This window comes from Narcine bancroftii, chromosome 6 (genome assembly GCF_036971445.1).
Source record: "Narcine bancroftii isolate sNarBan1 chromosome 6, sNarBan1.hap1, whole genome shotgun sequence".
NCBI lineage: Eukaryota > Metazoa > Chordata > Chondrichthyes > Torpediniformes > Narcinidae > Narcine > Narcine bancroftii.
This window is the reverse complement of record NC_091474.1, coordinates 41,381,287-41,401,992: the sequence shown is the minus strand read 5'-3', so window position 1 is coordinate 41,401,992 and position 20,706 is coordinate 41,381,287. Positions and strand designations below refer to the sequence as shown.

Here is a 20,706-nt window from a genome sequence, read left to right as displayed (position 1 = left end):
GGAGGCTTACAACTGCCAAACTTTAAAAATTATTATAGAGTCGCACAATTAAGATACCTATCAGATTTTTATCAAACAAGGGAAAAGCCAGATTGGACGAGATTAGAATTAGATAAAATAGGGGAAAAGATACCTGAACACATATTATATAAATGGGATGAAAAATTGGTACAACATAGAAGTTCTCCAGTATTACATCATCTCCTCAATATTTGGAAGAAGATTCATGTAGAAAGAAATAAAACAAATTATCAATTACCAAAACTAATATTGACGCAAAACAAGTTACTCCCTTTTACAATAGATAACCTTTCCTTTAGGGAATGGGAAAAAAAAGGGATTAAAAGAATAGAAAATTGTTTTTCAGGAAATAGATTCTTATCCTTTGAACAAATGAAAGATAAGTACAATATAACTCAAGATACAGCGCTGGCATATTACCAATTGAGATCCTACTTGAAGGATAAATTAGGAAGCAGTTTGAGTTTGCCAGAGGCAAGTAACTTTGAATATGTGATTACAGATACAATGATAATCAAAAGATTTATAACAAATATGTATATTAAACTGCAAGAAAAGGAGAATGAGGAAACAAATGGTAAAACTAAACAAAAATGTGAACAAGATTTAAATATAAAGATAAAAAAGGAAACATGGGAGAAGTTATGTTCTGGAATGATGAGAAATACAATAAATACGAGGTTACGTATGATACAATATAACTGGATACACAGGCTATACATTACACCTCAAAAGTTACATAAATGGGACCCAACAGTATCTGATAGATGTTTTCGATGTTAAAAAGAAATGGGAACAACAATTCATGCAATCTGGACATGTGAGAAAGTAGAAAAATTTTGGGAAGATCTAAACCAGATATTAAATAAAATTACAGAAAACAATATACCAAAAAATCCAGAGATCTTCCTCCTAAGTAACATAAAAAACAAAGAATTTGGAATTGATTTGGATGGTGTACAAAAAAGATTTGTTAAGATAGCGCTAGCCGTAGCAAAAAAATGTATTATGTCAACCTGGAAATCGGAAGATAATTTGAAAATACAACAATGGTATATAGAAATGAATAAATGTATTCCATTAGAAAAAATAACATATAGTTTAAGAAATAATATTGAAATATTCGAACAAATATGGGAGCCTTACATTAAATACAATAGCGAAAACCTACCGGGGACAATCATTACCTAAGTTGATGGAAGGAGAAGGAAATGAAAAGAATGGACTCAGTAGAATTTCTGGTGTATTTTTATTGAATAACAACATTGTCTGACTGGTTTAATGTATCCTAGATTGTATACCTTAAATGGACGGGAGGGGGGAAGTAGGGAGGGTGGGATGGGAGGAGTGGTGGGGGGGGGGAGAAAATGGCACTGTATATGTGTGAAAAGGAAAAAGTGTGTACCATGGTTAATGTGATTTATGGTGTGAAAAATAAAAAAATTAAATAAAAAGGTGCAGCAACCAAGTGCACGCTGGTGTCTGGATAGTCCGAGGACCCGGTAAGCACTTGCTTGATGGTCTCGTACTTGTCCTCGGCGGGTGGGTGCTGAACAAGATGCAGCACGCATCTGGCGATGTCCTGGTCCAGGACAGCGACCACATGATAGAATTTGGTCGTGTTAGATGAAATCTGGCGGAGGTGAAACTGGGCCTCCGCGTGGACGAACCAGGTCTCTGGTTTCTGAACCCAGAATTCAGGCAGTTTCTCGGCTATAGCGCTGATCCCAGGCTCGCTGATGATGGGTTCAAAGACGTTTGAACCAGTCAGGGTCATCAATTGTAGTGGCGGCTACACTGCTCCTGCAATAACACACACAACCAGATGGGTTGAGCTCAGTGAGCAGACTAGTTTATTGCAGGGTGCTGGGCTACACTTGTACTCCTAGCCTGAACCTGGCTAAGAACCGCGCTGGAGGGTGCTGACGTCATCCGGGCGTCACATGGTCCCCAAGCGGGGGATTCTTAGCCCCAAGCTGGAAGGAAGGGAAACCCCCGACGGTGCTATTTTGGCTGGGTGCGCTGCCGCGTGGCTTACAAGCGGGGACGGTTCACCTGCCTTGTGGTGAGCCGCCACACCTCCTTCTTTAAAAAAATGCCTAAAAATTAAAGATTTATTAAGATTTAAATTACTTAAAAATAAATTGTTACTGCTTCTTTACCTGTACTTGCCATTAAGAATTAAATATTCTAATTATACAATTGCAGTTCGATATTCTCAGCGGAATTGCACTGGTGGTAGGATGTTGCTTCTCCACCTCGTAGACCTTGTTGTGTCTGTTTGCTTCAGTAGTGTTAGTACGGTTGTGGGTGGTGGTGTTGTTTGCCTCAGTTCTTCTGTTGCTTGCTGTTCAGTTGTTACGGTGATGTTGGTTGGGGGTTTCTACTCTTATTCCTTCACAAGTTATTGGATTTTTAGAAGCTGGTGGTGCTTCTGGCGCTTTTTGTATCAGATCTGGGGTTCGGCAAATGTGGATTCTGCTTCGTCTCAGCTGCCTACCAGATTCTGTCTCAATGATGTATGACCTTGGCATCTCAGCTTCTCTAACAATCTTTGCTGGACTCCAGGGTTTTATCACTGGCTCTTGAACAAGCACCTGCTGCCCTCTGAAGAGTTCTGGTAGTATTTGTTCATGTTTATTATAATGTTGACAACTTCCCTCTTGTATATTAGTCAACTTTCTTCTTGTTTCTTCTTGGTCGTCTGGTGGATGGATTTTGCTTGGCAGGGGTGTCTTGTACTTTCTGCCATTCAGAAGCTCTGCCAGGGATTTCATGTCGACCCCCAAGGGCGTGGCTCGCAGTGACAGAAGGGCGACATAGGCTGTACCTGCCTCTCAATGAATCCAGGCCCTTGGGGTAATGTGGTGATGAAGTAGTGATGGTGAACCCATATTCTGCAGCTATTTCTCTGAATTCACCCGATGTGAATTGGGTCCCATTGTCACATATCACTTGTTCAGCTATCCCCTGTTCTGTGAAGAGCGCACGTGCTGCAGCAAGGATGGTCGATGCTTTCAGATCCTTCACTTCCCTGATGAAGAGGAGTTTGGAGCAGTAGCAGGACACAATCAGATATCATTCTTGGTTTTCTGCGAACAGGTCTGCTCCCACTGTATGCCATGGCCTGGCGGGTATTCATGTGGGTATCATCTTTTTTTGTGTATTTCTGGCATGCCGGGCATGTAGCCACCATGTTTTTGATGTCCTTGTACATGCCTATCCAGTAAACTGCTGTCTTTGCTCTAAGTTTTCATTTCTCCATTCCCATGTGGCCTTGGTGCATTTTCTGGAGACTTTCTTTTTTCATTGTCTCTGGTATTATCAGCCGAGACCCTGCCAGCAGTACACCATTCTCCAAGGATAGTCATCCCTGATAGACCAATACTGACGTATTATAGGTTGTACCTGTTTTATCCTTTCTGCCCATCCCTGTACCACCTATTGGGAGAGCAGCTGCAGTACTTCATCCTTTGCGATTTCTTCTTTAATCAGGTTTAGTTTGTTATTAGTTACCCTGACGAGGTGATGTATCTTGATTTCCATGTCTTACATTTTGTATTTTTCATTTGGGGAAAGATGTGACAAAGCATCAGCAAGCACCATTTCCTTCCCTGGCCTATATTTCAAGGTAAAATCATAATATTGGAGCCGGAGGAGTAGCCTCTGTAGTCTGGCTGGTGCCTTGCTTAGGTTCTTGTTCTGGATGTGTTCCAGCGAGCAATGATCACTCTCTACCACAAACTGTCTCCCATAGAGCATCCATATATGACTGCCAACAGCTCCCTTTCAATATTGGCGTATTGGGTCTCTGGTGTTGAGGCAAAGGCTATCGGTTTTCCTTCGTGCACCGGTGCTGCCCCAAGGCCTCTGGTGGAAGCATCTACTTGTAATGTGATAGTATTTTTCCTGTCATAGTATCTCAGTTCTACTTCTCTGCAGACCACTTGTCGAAATCTTGCTGGTGTGATGGTGACCACTGAAGCTCCATATCCTCTTTCAGCAACTCTCTGAGGTTGGCTGTGTGGTCTGACATGTGTGCGGTGAAGGAATTCATATATTGGACCAGCCTGAGGAAGGTTCTTAGTTCCTTTATGTCCTTTGGGTGTTCCATTTCATCAATGGCTGTTACCTTCTCGGAGCTTGTCCTGACCCCTTCAGGTGTGTCCACCATTTTGAAGAACTGCCACTCCTCCACCTTGACGATGCATTTGTCTGTATTGAGTTTGATGCCAGCCCCTCTTGTCCTCTCCATGGCCTCATGTAGGTGGAGATCGTGGGTTTTCCCATCTCTGCCAAAGATCTGGATGTCATCTGCGATGCCGACAGTGTCCTTGCATCCCCTGTAGGTCTCATCTGTCTTTTGCTGGAAGACGTCTTGGCTCACCTTCAGGCCAAAAGGTAGGCGCAGGTACTTGTACCGACCAAATGGAGTGTTGAATGTTGTTAGCAGTGTCAATTCTTCATCCAGCTTCACATTCCAATACCCATTCCTGGCATCTAGCTTACTGGAGATTTTGGATCCCACTAGTTCAGAAGTGATGTCTTCCAACATTGGTATTGGATAGTGCCCTCTTTTGATTGCTTGGATTAAGTCTTTGGGGTCCAGACATATTCTTAGGTGGCCATTCAGTTTTTCTTTTACCACTATAGAATTTACCCCGTCAGTTGGCTCTACTACCTTTGCTATTACTCGTTTTACTTCCATTTCTTCCAGCTCCTGCTTTAGCCTTTGTTTCAACTTTATTGGCACCTTCCATGGAGCATGGATTATTGGTTTGTATTTTGGGTCTATAGTAATGTGGTATTCAAAGTTCCCAAAACACCCGACTGTCATCAAAGCATTCAGGGTACATGTCCATGAGCTCGGCCTTATTTGTGATTGGAGGGCGTTGCTCAAGTGGGGTGTCGCGATTGATCCTCTTGGACATTTTCTTCTCCCTGATCTCATTGTTTACAGAGATTAGCTGTAATTTTTGACAATTTTCAACCCCCATCCTCTATGTTGGTTTAGATCTCAGTTTCCTGAGGGTCACAAGTTGTCTCCAATTTTTCACAAAGCAAATTCTAAATTCTCAATGGTCCAGCCATTGAGACACTGGAGTGAGGGGAAGCTGGGAGACGATGAAGAGTGTGGGTCGCATGAGAAAGGGAGCGCAGCAGACTTGTTTGGGAGATGGTCATTGCACAATCTGATCAGTCAGCACGTGCTTACAAAACTGAAATGCCTTTACATTTGGTGGGTTTAAGGTTAGTTAAAATAAAATTGTGCAATTGACCAAAATCCAATGGGAAAGGTAGTTCACACTTCGACATCAACAATGGAACCAGTGTTGCCTAATTTCCAATGGGATCCAGCCAGTTCAGTGTAGTTTCCAGTACTTCATTGTGTGGCAAGCAGAGAGAGGCATTCTTTTTTTTTTTCTTTTTCTTTTTTTTTTCTTTTTCTTTTTTTTTTAAAATTTTTTATTTTTCACACCATAAATCACAATAGCCATGATATACACTTTTTCTTTTCCACACATTTACAGTGACTTTTTCTCCCTCCCCCCTCCCTCCTCCCAAGCCACCCCCCCACCCCCCCCCTCTCATCCATTTTAGGTATACAATCTAGGTTGCATTAATTCAGTTAGACAATGTTGTCATTCAACAGAAATACACCAGAAATTCTACTGAGTCCATTCTTTTCTTTTCTTCTCCTTCCATCAACTTAGGTAATGTTTGTTCCCGGTAGGTTTTCGCTATTGTATTTAATGTAAGGCTCCCATACTTGTTCGAATATTTCAATATTATTTCTTAAACTATATGTTATTTTTTCTAATGGAATACATTTATTCATTTCTATATACCATTGTTGTATTTTCAAATTATCTTCCAATTTCCAGGTTGACATAATACATTTTTTTGCTACGGCTAGGGCTATCTTGACAAATCTTTTTTGTGCATCTTCCAAGTCAATTCCAAATTCTTTATTTTTTATGTTACTTAGGAGAAAGATCTCTGGATTCTTTGGTATATTGTTTTCTGTTATTTTATTTAATATCTGATTGAGATCATCCCAAAATTTTTCTACTCTCTCACATGTCCAGATTGCATGAATTGTTGTTCCCCTTTCTTTTTTACATCGAAAACATCTATCAGATACTGTTGGGTCCCATTTATTTAACTTTTGCGGTGTAATGTTTAGTCTGTGTAACCAATTATATTGTATCATACGCAGCCTCGTATTTATTGTATTTCTCATCGTTCCAGAGCATAACTTCTCCCATGTTTCCTTTTTTATCTTTATATTTAAATCTTGTTCCCATTTTTGTTTAGTTTTACCATTTGTTTCCTCATTCTCCTTTTCTTGCAGTTTAATATACATATTTTTTATAAATCTTTTGATTAACATTGTATCTGTAATCACATATTCAAGGTTACTTCCCTCTGGTAAACTCAAGTTGTTTCCTAATTTATCTTTCAAGTAGGATCTCAGTTGATAATATGCCAGCGCTGTATCTCCAGTTATATTGTACTTATCTCTCATTTGTTCAAAGGATAAGAATCTACTTCCTGAAAAACAATTTTCTATTCTTTTAATCCCTTTTTTTTCCCATTTTCTAAAGGCAAGGTTGTCTATTGTAAAAGGGAGTAGCTTATTTTGCGTCAATATTAGTTTTGGTATTTGGTAATTTATTTTATTTCTTTCTACATGAATCTTCTTCCATATATTGAGGAGATGGTGTAATACTGGAGAAGTTCTATGTTGTACCAATTTTTCGTCCCATTTATATAATATGTGTTCAGGTATCTTTTCCCCTATTTTATCTAATTCTAGTCTCGTCCAGTCTGGTTTTTCCCTTGTTTGATAAAAATCTGATAGGTACCTTAATTGTGCGGCTCTATAATAATTTTTGAAGTTTGGCAATTGTAAGCCTCCTTGTTTATACCATTCTGTTAATTTATCTAGTGCTATCCTCGGTTTCCCCCCTCTCCATAAAAATCTCCTTATTATTTTCTTTAACTCTTTGAAGAATTTTTCTGTCAGTTGTATTGGCAATGCCTGAAATAAGTATAGTATCCTTGGAAAAATGTTCATTTTAATACAGTTTATCCTTCCTATCAGTGTTAGTGGTAGCTCTTTCCAATGCTCTAAATCGTCCTGTAATTTTTTCATTAGTGGATTGTAATTGAGTTTATATAATTGGCCTAGATTTTTGTTTATTTGCACACCTAGGTATCTTATTGCCTGCGTTTGCCATCTGAATGGGGATTCCTCCTTAAATTTTGAGAAATCCGCGTTATTCATAGGCATTGCTTCACTTTTATTTACGTTTATCTTGTATCCCGACACTTCTCCATATTCCTTCAATTTCTTATATAGTTCTTTTATTGATAGTTCTGGTTCTGTTAAGTACACTATCACATCATCCGCAAACAGACTGATTTTATATTCCCTGTCTTTTATTTTTATTCCTTTTATATTATTATCTCTTCTTATCGATTCTGCTAGTGGTTCTATAGCTAGCGCAAACAATAATGGTGATAGTGGGCATCCCTGCCGCGTTGACCTGCTTAAGTTAAATTGCTTTGATACATGTCCATTTACTGTCACTTTCGCTAACGGTCCCTTATATAATGCTTTAATCCAATTAATATACTTCTCCGGTAAACTGAATTTTTGCAATACTTTGAACAAGTAATTCCATTCTACTCTGTCGAAGGCCTTCTCTGCGTCTAAAGCAACTGCTACTGCCGGTGCTTTATTTCCTTCTACTGCATGAATTAAGTTAATAAATTTACAAATATTGTCTGTTGTGCGTCTTTTTTTGATAAATCCAGTTTGGTCTAAATTTACCATTTTCGGTACCTGTTCTGCTAATCTGTTCGCTAATAGTTTAGCTATTATCTTATAATCTGTGTTTAGCAGAGATATTGGTCTATATGACGCTGGTGAGAGTGGATCTTTCCCTTGTTTTAGTATCACTGTAATTATTGCTGTTTTACATGAATCTGGTAAGTTTTGTGTCTCATCAATCTGGTTGATTACATCCAGGAGGGGCGGTATTATTAGGTCTTTAAATGTTTTGTAGAAAATCTATTGGGAGTCCATCCTCTCCTGGTGTCTTATTATTTGGTAAATTTTTTATTATCTCTTGTATTTCTACTGTTCCAAATGGTTCTGTTAATTTATTTTGTTCCTCTATTTGTAGTTTTGGTAGTTCAATTTTAGTCAAAAATTCATCTATTTTCCCTTCTTTCCCTTCGTTTTCGGTTCGGTATAATTGTTCATAGAATTCTCTGAAGTTTTCCTTAATTTCTTTTGGATTATATGTAATTTGTTTGTCTTTTTTCCTTGTTGCCAATACCATTTTCTTAGTTTGCTCTGTCTTAAGCTGCCATGCTAGGATTTTGTGTGTTTTTTCCCCTAGTTCATAATATTTCTGTTTTGTCTTCATTATATTCTTCTCCACCTTATATGTTTGTAATGTTTCATATTTTATTTTTTTATCCGCCAATTCTCTTCTTTTGGTTGTATCTTCCTTTATTGCTAATTTTTTTTCTATGTTTATTATTTCCCTTTCCAACTGCTCTGTTTCCTGGTTATAGTCCTTCTTCATCTTGGTTGCATAACTTATTATTTGCCCTCTAATGAATGCTTTCATTGCGTCCCATAGTATAAACTTATCTTCCACTGATTCCGTATTTACTTCAAAGTACATTTTTAATTGTTTTTCAATAAATTCTCTAAAATCCTGTCTTTTAAGTAGCATGGGGTTTAATCTCCATCTATACATTCTTGGAGGGATGTCCTCTAGCTCTATTGCCAATAACAGGGGTGAGTGGTCCGATAATAGTCTAGCTTTATATTCCGTTTTCCTAACTCTCCCTTGAATGTGGGCTGATAACAGGAATAGGTCTATCCTTGAGTATGTTTTATGTCTAGTCGAGTAGTATGAGTATTCCTTTTCTTTTGGGTTTTGTTTCCTCCATATGTCCACAAGTTTCATTTCTTGCATTGATTTAATTATAAATTTGGTTATTTTGTTCTTCCTGTTAATTTTTTTCCCCGTTTTATCCATATTTGGATCCAAATTCAGATTGAAATCCCCTCCTATTAGTATGTTCCCTTGCGTATTAGCTACCTTCAAAAAGATATCTTGCATAAACTTTTGATCTTCTTCGTTAGGTGAATATATATTAAGTAGATTCCAAAGCTCTGAATATATCTGACATTTTATCATAACATATCTCCCTGCTGGATCTATTATTTCCTCTTCTATTTTAAATGGCACATTTTTGCTAATTAATATAGCCACTCCTCTTGCTTTTGAATTATACGATGCTGCTGTTACATGTCCTACCCAATCTCTCTTTAATTTCTTGTGCTCCAATTCAGTTAAGTGTGTTTCTTGGACAAATGCTATATCTATTTTTTCCTTTTTCAGTAAATTTAGTAGTTTCTTCCTTTTAATTTGGTTATGTATTCCATTAATATTTAGAGTCATATAGTTCAGCGTAGCCATTTTATATTTTGTTTATCTTCTCTTTCCGTTTTTCCATCATTACCTTTCCTCCTTTTCCATTTCTGTTTTCTTATTTTCAACTCTTTACCAGACAACATTCCTACAACATCCAACATTTTCCTTATTCTCCTATTTCTATCTTTTTTATCCCCAATCTCCCCTTCCCCTCCTGAGTTGCCCTTTATCCCTTGTCGGACAACCACATCTCCCCTCTCCATTTGGATTTGCGAATCCACTCGCAAGCGTCAACTGATTTTGCAGTGACCGCTCTTTTCCCCCACCCAGCCCCCCCCAGAAAAGATTTCGCTTTTTATATGTCACAAAGGTCACTCTTTTAATTCCCTCCTTATTCTCTCTATTCCATTACCTTCTCTTATTAATTCTTGTCTATACTCTCTATGTTTTCCTCTAATTACAGATACTTTCACATATGCCCATTGTCTCTATTCACTCTTATACCTCTTTACCCGCATACATATCAATCGTGATAATTTTTGCTCTCATTACCCGTCTTCATCCCTCAGTCTATTTTTGTAATTGTTCTGCAAATTTTCGTGCTTCTTCTGGATCCGAGAATAGTCTGTTTTGTTGTCCTGGAATAAATATTTTCAATACCGCAGGATGCTTCAGTGTAAATTTATATCCTTTCTTCCATAAAATCGCTTTTGCTGTATTGAACTCTTTTCTCTTCTTTAGGAGTTCAAAGCTTATATCTGGATAAATGAAGATTTTTTGCCCTTTATACTCCAGTGGTTTGTTGCCCTCTCTTACTTTTTCCATTGTCTTCTCCAGTACCTTTTCTCTTGTAGTATATCTTAGGAATTTTACTACAATAGATCTTGGTTTTTGTTGTGGTTGTGGTTTAGGGGCCAATGCTCTATGTGCCCTTTCTATTTCCATTTCTTGCTGTAGTTCTGGACATCCTAGGGCCTTAGGGATCCATTCTTTTATAAACTCCCTCATATTCTTGCCTTCTTCATCTTCCTTAAGGCCCACTATCTTTATGTTATTTCTTCTGTTATAATTTTCCATTATATCTATTTTTTGGGCTAGTAATTCTTGTGTCTCTTTAGTTTTTTTATTAGATTCCTCCAATTTCTTTTTTAAGTCTTCTACCTCCATTTCTGCTGCTATTGCCCGTTCTTCCATCTTGTCCATTTTTTTCCCCATTTCTGTTAAGGTCATATCCATTTTATTTATTTTCTCTTCTGTGTTGTTTATTCTTCTTCTTAAATCATTGAATTCCTGTGTTTGCCATTCTTTAAATGACTCCATGTATCCTCTAACAAGAGCAAGTATATCCTTTACCTTGCCTTTCCCTTTATCTATTTCACTGTACTCTTCCTCTTCTTCTTCCTCTGGGTTGACCATCTGTTGTTTCTTTGCTGCCCTTTCCTCCTCTTCTTTCTTGTTTCCATTGTCTTCTGTGGTCTCTTCTTGCTGCAGGTGTTCTGCAGCTGTCGTTGCCGGCTGTGGAGATCGACTCCCCAGCTGGTCCCCCCTCCCGTCGGTGTGTTGCGCGGTTGCGCACTTTTACTCGGCTCTGTGAGCCATTGTTGTAGTTCTTTTTCTACCGACCTGAGGTAGTGGGGCCCTCTCTCCACAGCGGGCCTCTTCGGACAGGTAAGGCCTTCACCTTTTTCCTCCGTTGTCTTCTCTTCCTCTCTTCTTTCCGTTGATTTTGATTTTTCTCCTTTTGTCTCCATCTTCTTTCCACCTTTATACTCACTTTTCTTTAACTTGTATTTCTGTGCCTTTGTATTTTCTCTTGTTTTTCCCGACTTTTCTGGAGAGGGCTGGAGTTCACCGTCCGGCCACTACTCCATCACGTGACTCCTCCCAGAGAGAGGCATTCTTAAAGGCACACTGCCCTTGGACGCCAGACCACAGTAATGGACACAAGCAGACAGAGGCTGCTGGGAAAGAGGAGAAAGCTCCCGTGTTCATACACTGGGAATAGCAACTGGAGCATTTCCTGGAAGAAGGTGCTGTGTGTTGCATGGACCAGGAAGCCACTAGAACAGCCCAGGAGGAAGGAGCCACCACAGTCCCCTTGAGGGGCAAGAATCCCCAAACAATGGAGATATGTCATTGTCTACCTAGGGTAAATGTTTAAGAAAGAAATTGGATGGATATATGGATAGGATTGATTTTGAGGGATATGGGCCAAACAAAGGCAGGTGGGCCTGGTGTGGGTGAGACTTTTTGGTTGGCATGGGCAAGTTGGGTGAAGGACTTTGCTGGTGATGCACTGCTGGTTGGGACTGGAGTGAGAGCTGTAAGGGCATTGAGACTAAAGGGATATTGAGACAGACTTGTGAATGGACAGCAACAAGACAGAATATAATGTGGAAAAACTTGAGGTCTAACACAAGTAGAAAAATATAAAGAGGTGGGATATATTTTCAATGGTGAGAGATTGAAATGTTTACAAATGATATGTTGGTCTTTATTTCAAGTGGAGCTGTGGACAAGAGCTTTAATTGTGGCGATGCGACTCTGGAATGTTGGTCATATCTTATCTAGTTACAGCATAGAAATGGGTCCTTCATCCCACCAAGTCTGTGCTGACCACCAATCACTGCCATCCAACACGAGTCCCATGTTTAATTCTCCCCACATTCTTATTATTTGCTCCCAGATCCTGCCACTCACCTAAACACGAGGGTTAACTTACAGTGGTCAATTAACCTACCAGCCCGACCTGTACGTTTTTAGCAGTAAAACACGAAAGCCTGCAAACACCATGACCAAATTTTAAAAAAAACACAATGCTGGAGAAACTTAGCAGGTCCAACTGTGTACTTTATGCAGCAAAAATGAAGATACATAACCAATGTTTGGAGCTCACAAAGGGACGTGCAAACTCCAGACAGTCAGCACTGGAGATCAGGATTGAATCTGGGTCTTTGGTGCTGGGAAGGGAGCCGCTGTATTGGCTGCCACTGTGGAAGGGTTTACTTCTGGCAGAGAAAATGCAGTAAAAGTTCACAGATTTATTCCTGATGAGTTCATAACATGGAGAGATTAATCTGAGTGGAACAATACTCTTCTGAATTTATCAGGGTAAGAGTGTGATCTTATTAGAAGTTCCTACTGGCTATATGAATGTGTTTCCATTGGCTTGGGTGTCTAGAATCTTGGGTCAGCTATTCAGATTAGAGTTGGGAAACTTCTTTTTCCTGATGATGGAGTATCCTTCAAATTCGCTACCCAAGAGCGCAGTGAAGGCCCAGTAACCAAGTATATTCAAATTAGAGATCAATAAATTTTAAGGTATTAAGAGAATATGAAGATATTGGAGAAAATATCACTGAGGTAAAAGATCAGCCATGGTCGTACACAATGACATGCCTTTTGTTCCTGGTTCTTTTGTCCTTCCATCCAGTGGGCAAAGATATTCAATGGTAATGTGGGGTAAATGCAATAATATTCGCATATGACAGCCTGTGACTAAACATCACGTGGCCAGAGGTCATGTCATTAGGAATCTGTCCAAATGGATATGTCAGAACCATTTGCTGGTGTCCTTCAGAAACTGATTGCTCCTACCCTGAACATCCTCTGTTCTACATGACCCCAGCAGAGGCCACACAATGTACAGCAGTCTGTCAGTTGTGGCATTCAAAAGATATTTCTAATGGGTGCATGGATAAGTTTAGACCTGTAGAGTCCAGGATGGAGGAGTGGCCTTGGGGCAGCTCTCCCATATCCCTCCAGGAGTGGGCAATGGGGATGCTCCTCATCCTCTCAATACTTCTTCCCCCAGGTGGAAGGGGGTATTTGCCTTTCACACTGCAATAGCATAAACCAGTTCTGCCCTCCCCACTTGTGGCTATGTTGCAAGTGAAAGCTGTGTTGTGTTGTGCTCATCCGATCACTGTGCTTTCCCACTACGCTTTCTTCCAGATGTCCGGCAATCCTGCCCCAGCGAGGAAATATTCCATGTTTCAAACGGAAGGAGAGAGAAGACTAATTCAGCAGATGTATGACATTCCATTGAGCTTCGAGAGGCTCAGATCTGCAACCCAGAGTCAAGTAAGGAGGGCTGGATCTTAAAATTGTGTCAAATCTCTTCTTTACACTCATTACATCACACACCACAGAAAAGGCCCGATCCACACTGATCAACAAGTACCTATTTACCTACTGATCCTATTTACCAACTCCATGGCAATTCAAGTCGAGATGCTTCCTAAATTTTGCAAGAATACCTGCCTCCATCATCTTCTCATCTGTCCCATTCTCTGCCAAAGGAAGCAGTAGAGGCAAACACAGATGTTTGCCTAGTAGGGGATGTAAGGATTATGGGCAGCAGGCTGCCCACAGCCAGATCAGCCACAATCATATTGAAGGGCAGAGCAGGCTGGACAGGGTAGACTCCTCCACCTATTTTTGTTATGTTCCAGCTTCCAGCCATCCGTTAGGTGGAAGAATTCTTCCTCGGGTCCTCTTTGCATCTACCGTCCCTTACATTAAACCAAGGGGTGGCCAACCTTTTAATTTTTAATTTAGAAATACAGCACAGTATTTCAGCCCACGCATAGGTACCAGGGGTGTAGGTTAATTGGGTGGCACGTACTCGTGGGCCAAAATGGTCTGTTACTATTCTGTATGTCTAAGTTTAAAAATTAAAAGGTTGGCCCCCCCTGCTCTAAACTGATGCCTTATTGGTTTCTACTTCTTACTCTATGCACCTCATAATTTTATTTACCTCAGTCAGGTTCCTCTTCAGCTGCCTTTGCTTCAAGGAGCATTAACACAGCTTATCCAATTGCTGAGAAATATTCCATTCACCTCCCTTTGATACTTCTGAAGGAAATCAAATCCTGTGGTTCTGTAATACATTTCACTCACATCAGCACAATGAATATGAGTGATTTTCAACCAGAAATACCCTTGCAGCATCATGGGAATTTGTGCACAGTGTGATCATTGGTTCGTTTTAATATATATATTGATCGGTACTGGCCAAGACTTCATATTGCTGTTCACTCACAGAGTGATCTGGAATATTTTACATCGGTACTCATTTAGATCAACGTACCTTGACGAGATGTTGACCTCGCTCTCTTTTAGTTGAACTTGAGAATGTAACCTGCTGGCACAATTACTCCTCCTAGTCACTGTTTACAGGCAATGATTCTGCAGCCACTCATTAATGTACAGCTCGAGGCCAGGAACACGCACTTAAGATTTCAGCAGTTTGCACAGATTGGAATCTCTAATTCTTTGAAGAGAGGTATTAATGTGGTTGTTCTCCCCTCAGAGGATGTACAACTGGAGTTACTGACAACCCATTGATGTACCCAGCGTGGATGCCAACGGAGGGGAGCATTCCAATTGAATGGAATTTGAATTGAATTACTTATCGTCACGTAGAACCATAGAAAGCTACAGCACAGAAAATAGGCCATTCGGGCCCTCTAGTCTGTGCTCACCATCATCTCCCTAGTTCCACTGACCTTCTCCATTCCACAATCCTCCAGGCCTCTCCCATCTATGTATCTATCCAATTTATTCTTAAAACACATGATCGAGCCTGCATTCACATAAGGTGGCAGCTCGTTTCACTCTCTCACCTCTCTCTGAGTGAAGAGCTTCCCCCTAAACCTTTCCCCTTCAGCTTAAAATGATGATCTCTTATGTTTATCTCCTCCAATCTGTGGAAAAAGCCTATTTGCATCCACTCTGTCTATACCTCTCAAAATCTTGTAAACCTCTATCAAATCTTCCCTCATTCTCCTTTGTTCCAAGGAATAATGTCAAAACCTGTTTAATCTTTCCCTGTGAATCAACAGATTCTTCTTCTTTGGCTTGGCTTCGCGGACGAAGATTTATGGAGGGGGTAAAAGTCCACGTCAGCTGCAGGCTCGTTTGTGGCTGACAAGTCCGATGCGGGACAGGCAAACACGATTGCAGCGGTTGCAAGGGAAAATTGGTTGGTTGGGGTTGGGTGTTGGGTTTTTCCTCCTTTGCCTTTTGTCAGTGAGGTGGGCTCTGCGGTCTTCTTCAAAGGAGGTTGCTGCCCGCCAAACTGTGAGGCGCCAAGATGCACGGTTTGAGGCGTTATCAGCCCACTGGCGGTGGTCAATGTGGCAGGCACCAAGAGATTTCTTTAGGCAGTCCTTGTACCTTTTCTTTGGTGCACCTCTGTCACGGTGGCCAGTGGAGAGCTCGCCATATAACACGATCTTGGGAAGGCGATGGTCCTCCATTCTGGAGACGTGACCCACCCAGCGCAGCTGGATCTTCAGCAGCGTGGACTCGAGGAAAATGTTGATAAAATTGTGCATTGCTTCGCTAGTGAGACGTCTGTCTAACACTGGAGAGGGATCTGCTTTCAAGCTCCTGCATCTTCTGCCTGACAGAAGGGGTGGCAAAAGAATTTGGGTGGGACAGGTCCTTTCACATGGCCTCTGCTATCCCAAGGTTGCAGGAGGTGGGTGCGGGGGAAGATGGTCTGAGTTGTTTGGCCCTTAACAGCCACAGTTTGGAGTGACTGATGTAGAGATGGAGGTTAACAATGTGCTTTCTCTATCTGCACAACTTAGGTTGGCCTGCACAAACCCAGACATCCATCATATAAAATGAGTAGCAAGGTCCCAATCTTTAGGAGAAGTTGGGGGTGTGGGGGGGTCTTCCTAGTGTTCTGCCCAATACTTATCCCCAGTGTGGCTCAATCAGACTCTTCTGTCAGACTAAACACATTTTTGGAGGGTAATTTCCCTTTCATTACAACTCTGATAACTAAAAAGTACATTATCACAGCGTGAAAGATGTTACACAAATATAAGATCGATTTTCTCTTTTTGAGAGACTGAGATGTGAGTTTATTGTCATAGACTCATGAACAATGCACTAACATTTTTGCAGCCACAAGACAGACCAACAGCAATAGTGTTCATTAAATCACCTCAATACAACAGATGGTAACAAAAGATTACAAATAGAAAGGCTCAGAGAGGATCAAGTTGAGGTTGGAGGGATTCAGAGTGTCAGGGAGTAACCAAGGGTGGAAACAGTGGATGGACCCAACATATCGTGACCATTTCCCTCCATAGATATGACCTGACCCACTAAGTCCCGACAGCTTGTTCAGTGTCTGCGGTTCTAATGTTTATGCCTGTTCGTTTTCCAGATGTACGATACCCTTCCACGGGCCAGACTCGACAGGGCAGCCAGCACTTATGACATCCCAGCACCTGTTGGCACAGAGCTCCCGGGCCGAGACTCGCTGCCCGCTCCCCACAGAGCAGCCCGGGATGGGCAGGAAGAGTGGAAGATGCAGCGACCAGTGTTGTACGACGTGCCGATGTGCAGGGATGAGGTGGCCAGCCACTGGGATTGCAGTCACAGCCCGTGGCCAGGACCCGCTCAGACTCTCTACCACACCCCTCCGACACGCCTGCCAGCCACCCCCAACCCTCAAGCCAAATCCCCTGACATCTATGACGTGCCCGCGAACTTTCCCAAGCCGGCACTGGATCCGCAGGCCATCTATGACCTCCCACGGGTCACCTTGCAGGGAAGGAAGGGTCCAACTAGCGCTTCACCCATCTATGATGTCCCGCCACAGGTCTCCAGAGAGCCCCGGAATGTCCAGGACTCGGCCACTTCCCAGCATCCGGCTGTCATCATTCCGCCTCCAACCATAGCCCGGCATCTGGCTGCCCCTCTGGCCACAGCCCAGCGTCCGGCCACCATCAATCCATCTCCAGCCACAGCCCAGCGTCCGGCCACCATCAATCCATCTCCAGCCACAGCCCAGCGTCCGGCAGCCCCTCCGGCCACAGCCCAGCGTCCGGCAGCCCCTCCGGCCACAGCCCAGCGTCCGGCAGCCCCTCCGGCCACAGCCCAGCGTCCGGCAGCCCCTCCGGCCACAGCCCAGCGTCCGGCAGCCCCTCCGGCCACAGCCCAGCGTCCGGCAGCCCCTCCGGCCACAGCCCAGCGTCCGGCAGCCCCTCCGGCCACAGCCCAGCGTCCGGCAGCCCCTCCGGCCACAGCCCAGCGTCCGGCAGCCCCTCCGGCCACAGCCCAGCGTCTGGCAGCCCCTCCGGCCACTGCCCAGCATCCGGCCGCCCCTCCAGCTATAGCCGCCCCTTCAGCCTCACCCCAAGAACCAGCCACCACTGCTCCAAACCCCCCTATGGCCCAGGAGATCCAGCTCGGGGCAGAGGCTGCAGCTGCCACCCTGGGCCGGCTCCAGGAACAGGTGTCGAATGCCGTGAGCAGCATCATGGTGTTCGTCAGCAGCCGGTGGCGGGAGCGGGAGCACCTCCAGCAGCACCTGGAGCAGGTGGACGTGGCGGCCGGCCACGTGATCAGCAGCCTCGGCACTTTCTTGGGCTTCGTGCGGGGAGTGACGATGAACGCCAGACGCCTGTCGGACTCCAACCTGCAGGGTCGTCTGCGCAACCAGCTGCAGGTGGTGGAGGACTCCCAGCAGGTGCTGCTGGAGAGCAGCCAGGCTCTGGCCGACAGTGGCTGGGCCCTTGACCTCCTGGCACTGAGCAAACCCCAGGCCACACCCGACCATCTGGACCGCTTCGTCATGGTCACTCGCACCGTGCCCGACGACGTGAAACGGCTGGTGTCCATCATCATTGCGAACAGCAGGCTCCTCTTCCCCAAGAAGCAGGAGGAGCAGAGCCCACAGGGAGCGGGTGAGGTGCAGCCCCGGCCCTGCCTGCTGAGGAAGACCAGCCTGGGTGTCATCAGGCACAAAGCCCCGGTGCCCACCCCACCACGGAAGGAACCGATTGCAAAACCTATCCCGCCAACTCGCACAGAAGACTGCAACTATGTCCAGCTACAGGTCAGTGCACTCACTAGTGACAGAGGGATTGCCAACAACATGGATAGGCAACTCTCTCCTGGTGATATCCAATCAACATCCCTAACCCCTGTCCAAAATCCCATCACTTCACAGGCTTTGTCCAATACAAAGCCTCTTGGAGCCTCTATCGACCCCATTCGCTGGCCAATACCCTTTCATCCCTGATACCTGATCCTATGCCCCAAAACTCTCTCACCCCACATCCCCTGCTCAATACCCTATTACTCCCTCCTTAGTCCCTGCCCAAAACCCTATCCTGCCCTACAACCCCTGCCCAGAACACTATTACTCAGTCCCTGCCCAATACCCAATTGCCCCTCCTTAGCCCCTGCCCAATACCCAATTGCCCCTCCTTAGCCCCTGCCCAATACCCTATTGCCCCTCCTTAGCCCCTGCCCAATATCCTATCATCCCACAGCCTGTCCAAAACCCTATTGCCACCCCTACCCAATACCCTATTGCCCCCTCAGCCTCTGCCCAATACCCTATTGGCCTCTCCTTAGGCCTTGCCCAATATCCTATCACCCCATAGCCCTAGTAACAAAATATGAGCTGCTATAAGGAACTAATGGGTCAGGCAGCATCCCTGGGCAGAAATTTAGGACAGGAGCTGTTAGTCCCTCTGCACAGAAGTTCTCTTTGGTTCTCAGTTTCAGGACCTGTCAGGACAGCAAGAAATGGTCTCAGATTGAATCCTTAACTATTTTCCCCTCCACAGATGCTGCTTGACCTGCTGAGTATTTGCAGCATTTTTTAGGATTGTTATGACCATTGAGTCCACCAGCATTTCTTGTAGAGGGAGACCATAACATTTAGGAGTGGAATTAGGCCATTTGACTCATTGAGTCCATCCCACCATTCCATCATGGCTAAGTTATTGTCCTTTTAAGCCCCATTCTCCTGCTTCCTCCCTATAACTCTTGATTCCCTTCCTCATCAAGAACCTATCTACCTCTGTCTTAAATATACCTGATGACTCGGCCTCTTTAGCTGTCCATAGCAACAAATTCCATGGATTAACCACAGGGTAAAGAAATTCCTCCTCATCTATGATCAAAAGGGATGATTTTATATTCTGAGGCCTGGTCCCAAATTCCCCCACCATAGAAAACATCCTTGGTTAGTGCAATGCCTTTACAGCGCCAGTGATTGGGACTGGACTATGGTTCAGTCCTGTCTGTAAGGAGTTTGTATGTTCTCCTGTGTCTGTGTGGGTTTTCTCCAAGGGCTCCGGTTTCCTCCCACTGTTCGAAACATACCAGGGCTGTAGGCTAATTGGGTGTAAATTGGGCGGCACACATTTGTGGGCCGAATTAGCCTGTTGCCATGCTGTATATCTAAAATTAAATTAATTTAAAAAAAATCCATTTTATTCTGTCTTTTCAGAATTCAATAGGTTTCAATTATATTTCTGCCCCCTCCCCCCATTCTTCTCTTTCCCTGCCTCTTTCCCCTTACAAATTAATACGCCTCATGTCTGTTGAACTCCTCTCTGATAAGTTTGACCACTCCGCACAAATCATCTTCACCTCCCTCCTCTGCCCTGCCCACTGGCTGCCTGAGTCTTTGGCCCTCTGAAGTCTGGTGGGCACATCTTTGCTTTACACCAGCCAAATCTATGCTGCTGAATCCCCCACAGACAAGAAACAGAAGGGTCATTTTTGGGTTGCTATGATTGGTGGACAGGAGCTTGTCCATGTTGGAGGTGCAGAAAGTATTTAAACTGTGGACTAGTTGAGTGGTGCAGCCAATCCATTTAGAGAAGTGGGAGTAGCTAAAGCTCATTCTTCTGCTGGGATAGTGGCAATGAGGGCGAAGGGTTACTGTTGGTTTCCTGTGATTGAGGCATCGTGTTTGGGAGATCAGCCCCAGCAGCAGGAGGGGTGGAGAGCAACATGTCCATTGGGCTGGTGATTGGCATCCGGATCTGGATGTTGAGTGGAATGGGGAGCGGAGGGATCAGGGGTCAGCCATGCCTGTCACAGGACGAGTAGGGAGGGACTGGCTGCTCCCGTCTGCTGAAGGGAGGCTTTTGGTTGGGTTGGGGTGAGGAGCTGGTCATCCCATCTCCGACTGCTGTAGACGTAACTCCTTGGGCTGTTGACTCTGGTGGGTATTGCAGGAATGACAATGTTCCACAATATTGAGGCGAGAGGCGGCAGTGTTCTCATGCATCTGCTGCCATTAATTTTCTACTGTGACCTGATGGGGGCTATTTGGCCCATTAAGTTCACCCTGGCATTCAGGCTAGAAATGCCACCAGTCATGCACCCCTCTCCCTTTGTCTTTGCCACTGATTCTCTCTCACTTTTTCCACATCAATGTCCCTTTGAATCC

The 20,706-nt window shown here is 43.5% G+C and overlaps 1 protein-coding gene across 4 annotated transcripts in view; it reads left to right on the top strand.

The window, feature by feature from the left end:
* The window catches only part of LOC138736003 (cas scaffolding protein family member 4-like), a 94,048-nt gene that overhangs the window by 62,832 nt on the left and 10,510 nt on the right, over positions 1-20,706 (top strand). For all 4 annotated transcript variants that reach the window (XM_069884773.1, XM_069884769.1, XM_069884771.1 and 1 more), the window contains 2 exons: positions 13,440-13,568; positions 16,672-18,348. In XM_069884773.1, the coding sequence (XP_069740874.1) occupies positions 13,440-13,568; positions 16,672-18,348 (1,806 nt within the window). The remainder of the gene's footprint in view (positions 1-13,439; positions 13,569-16,671; positions 18,349-20,706) is intronic.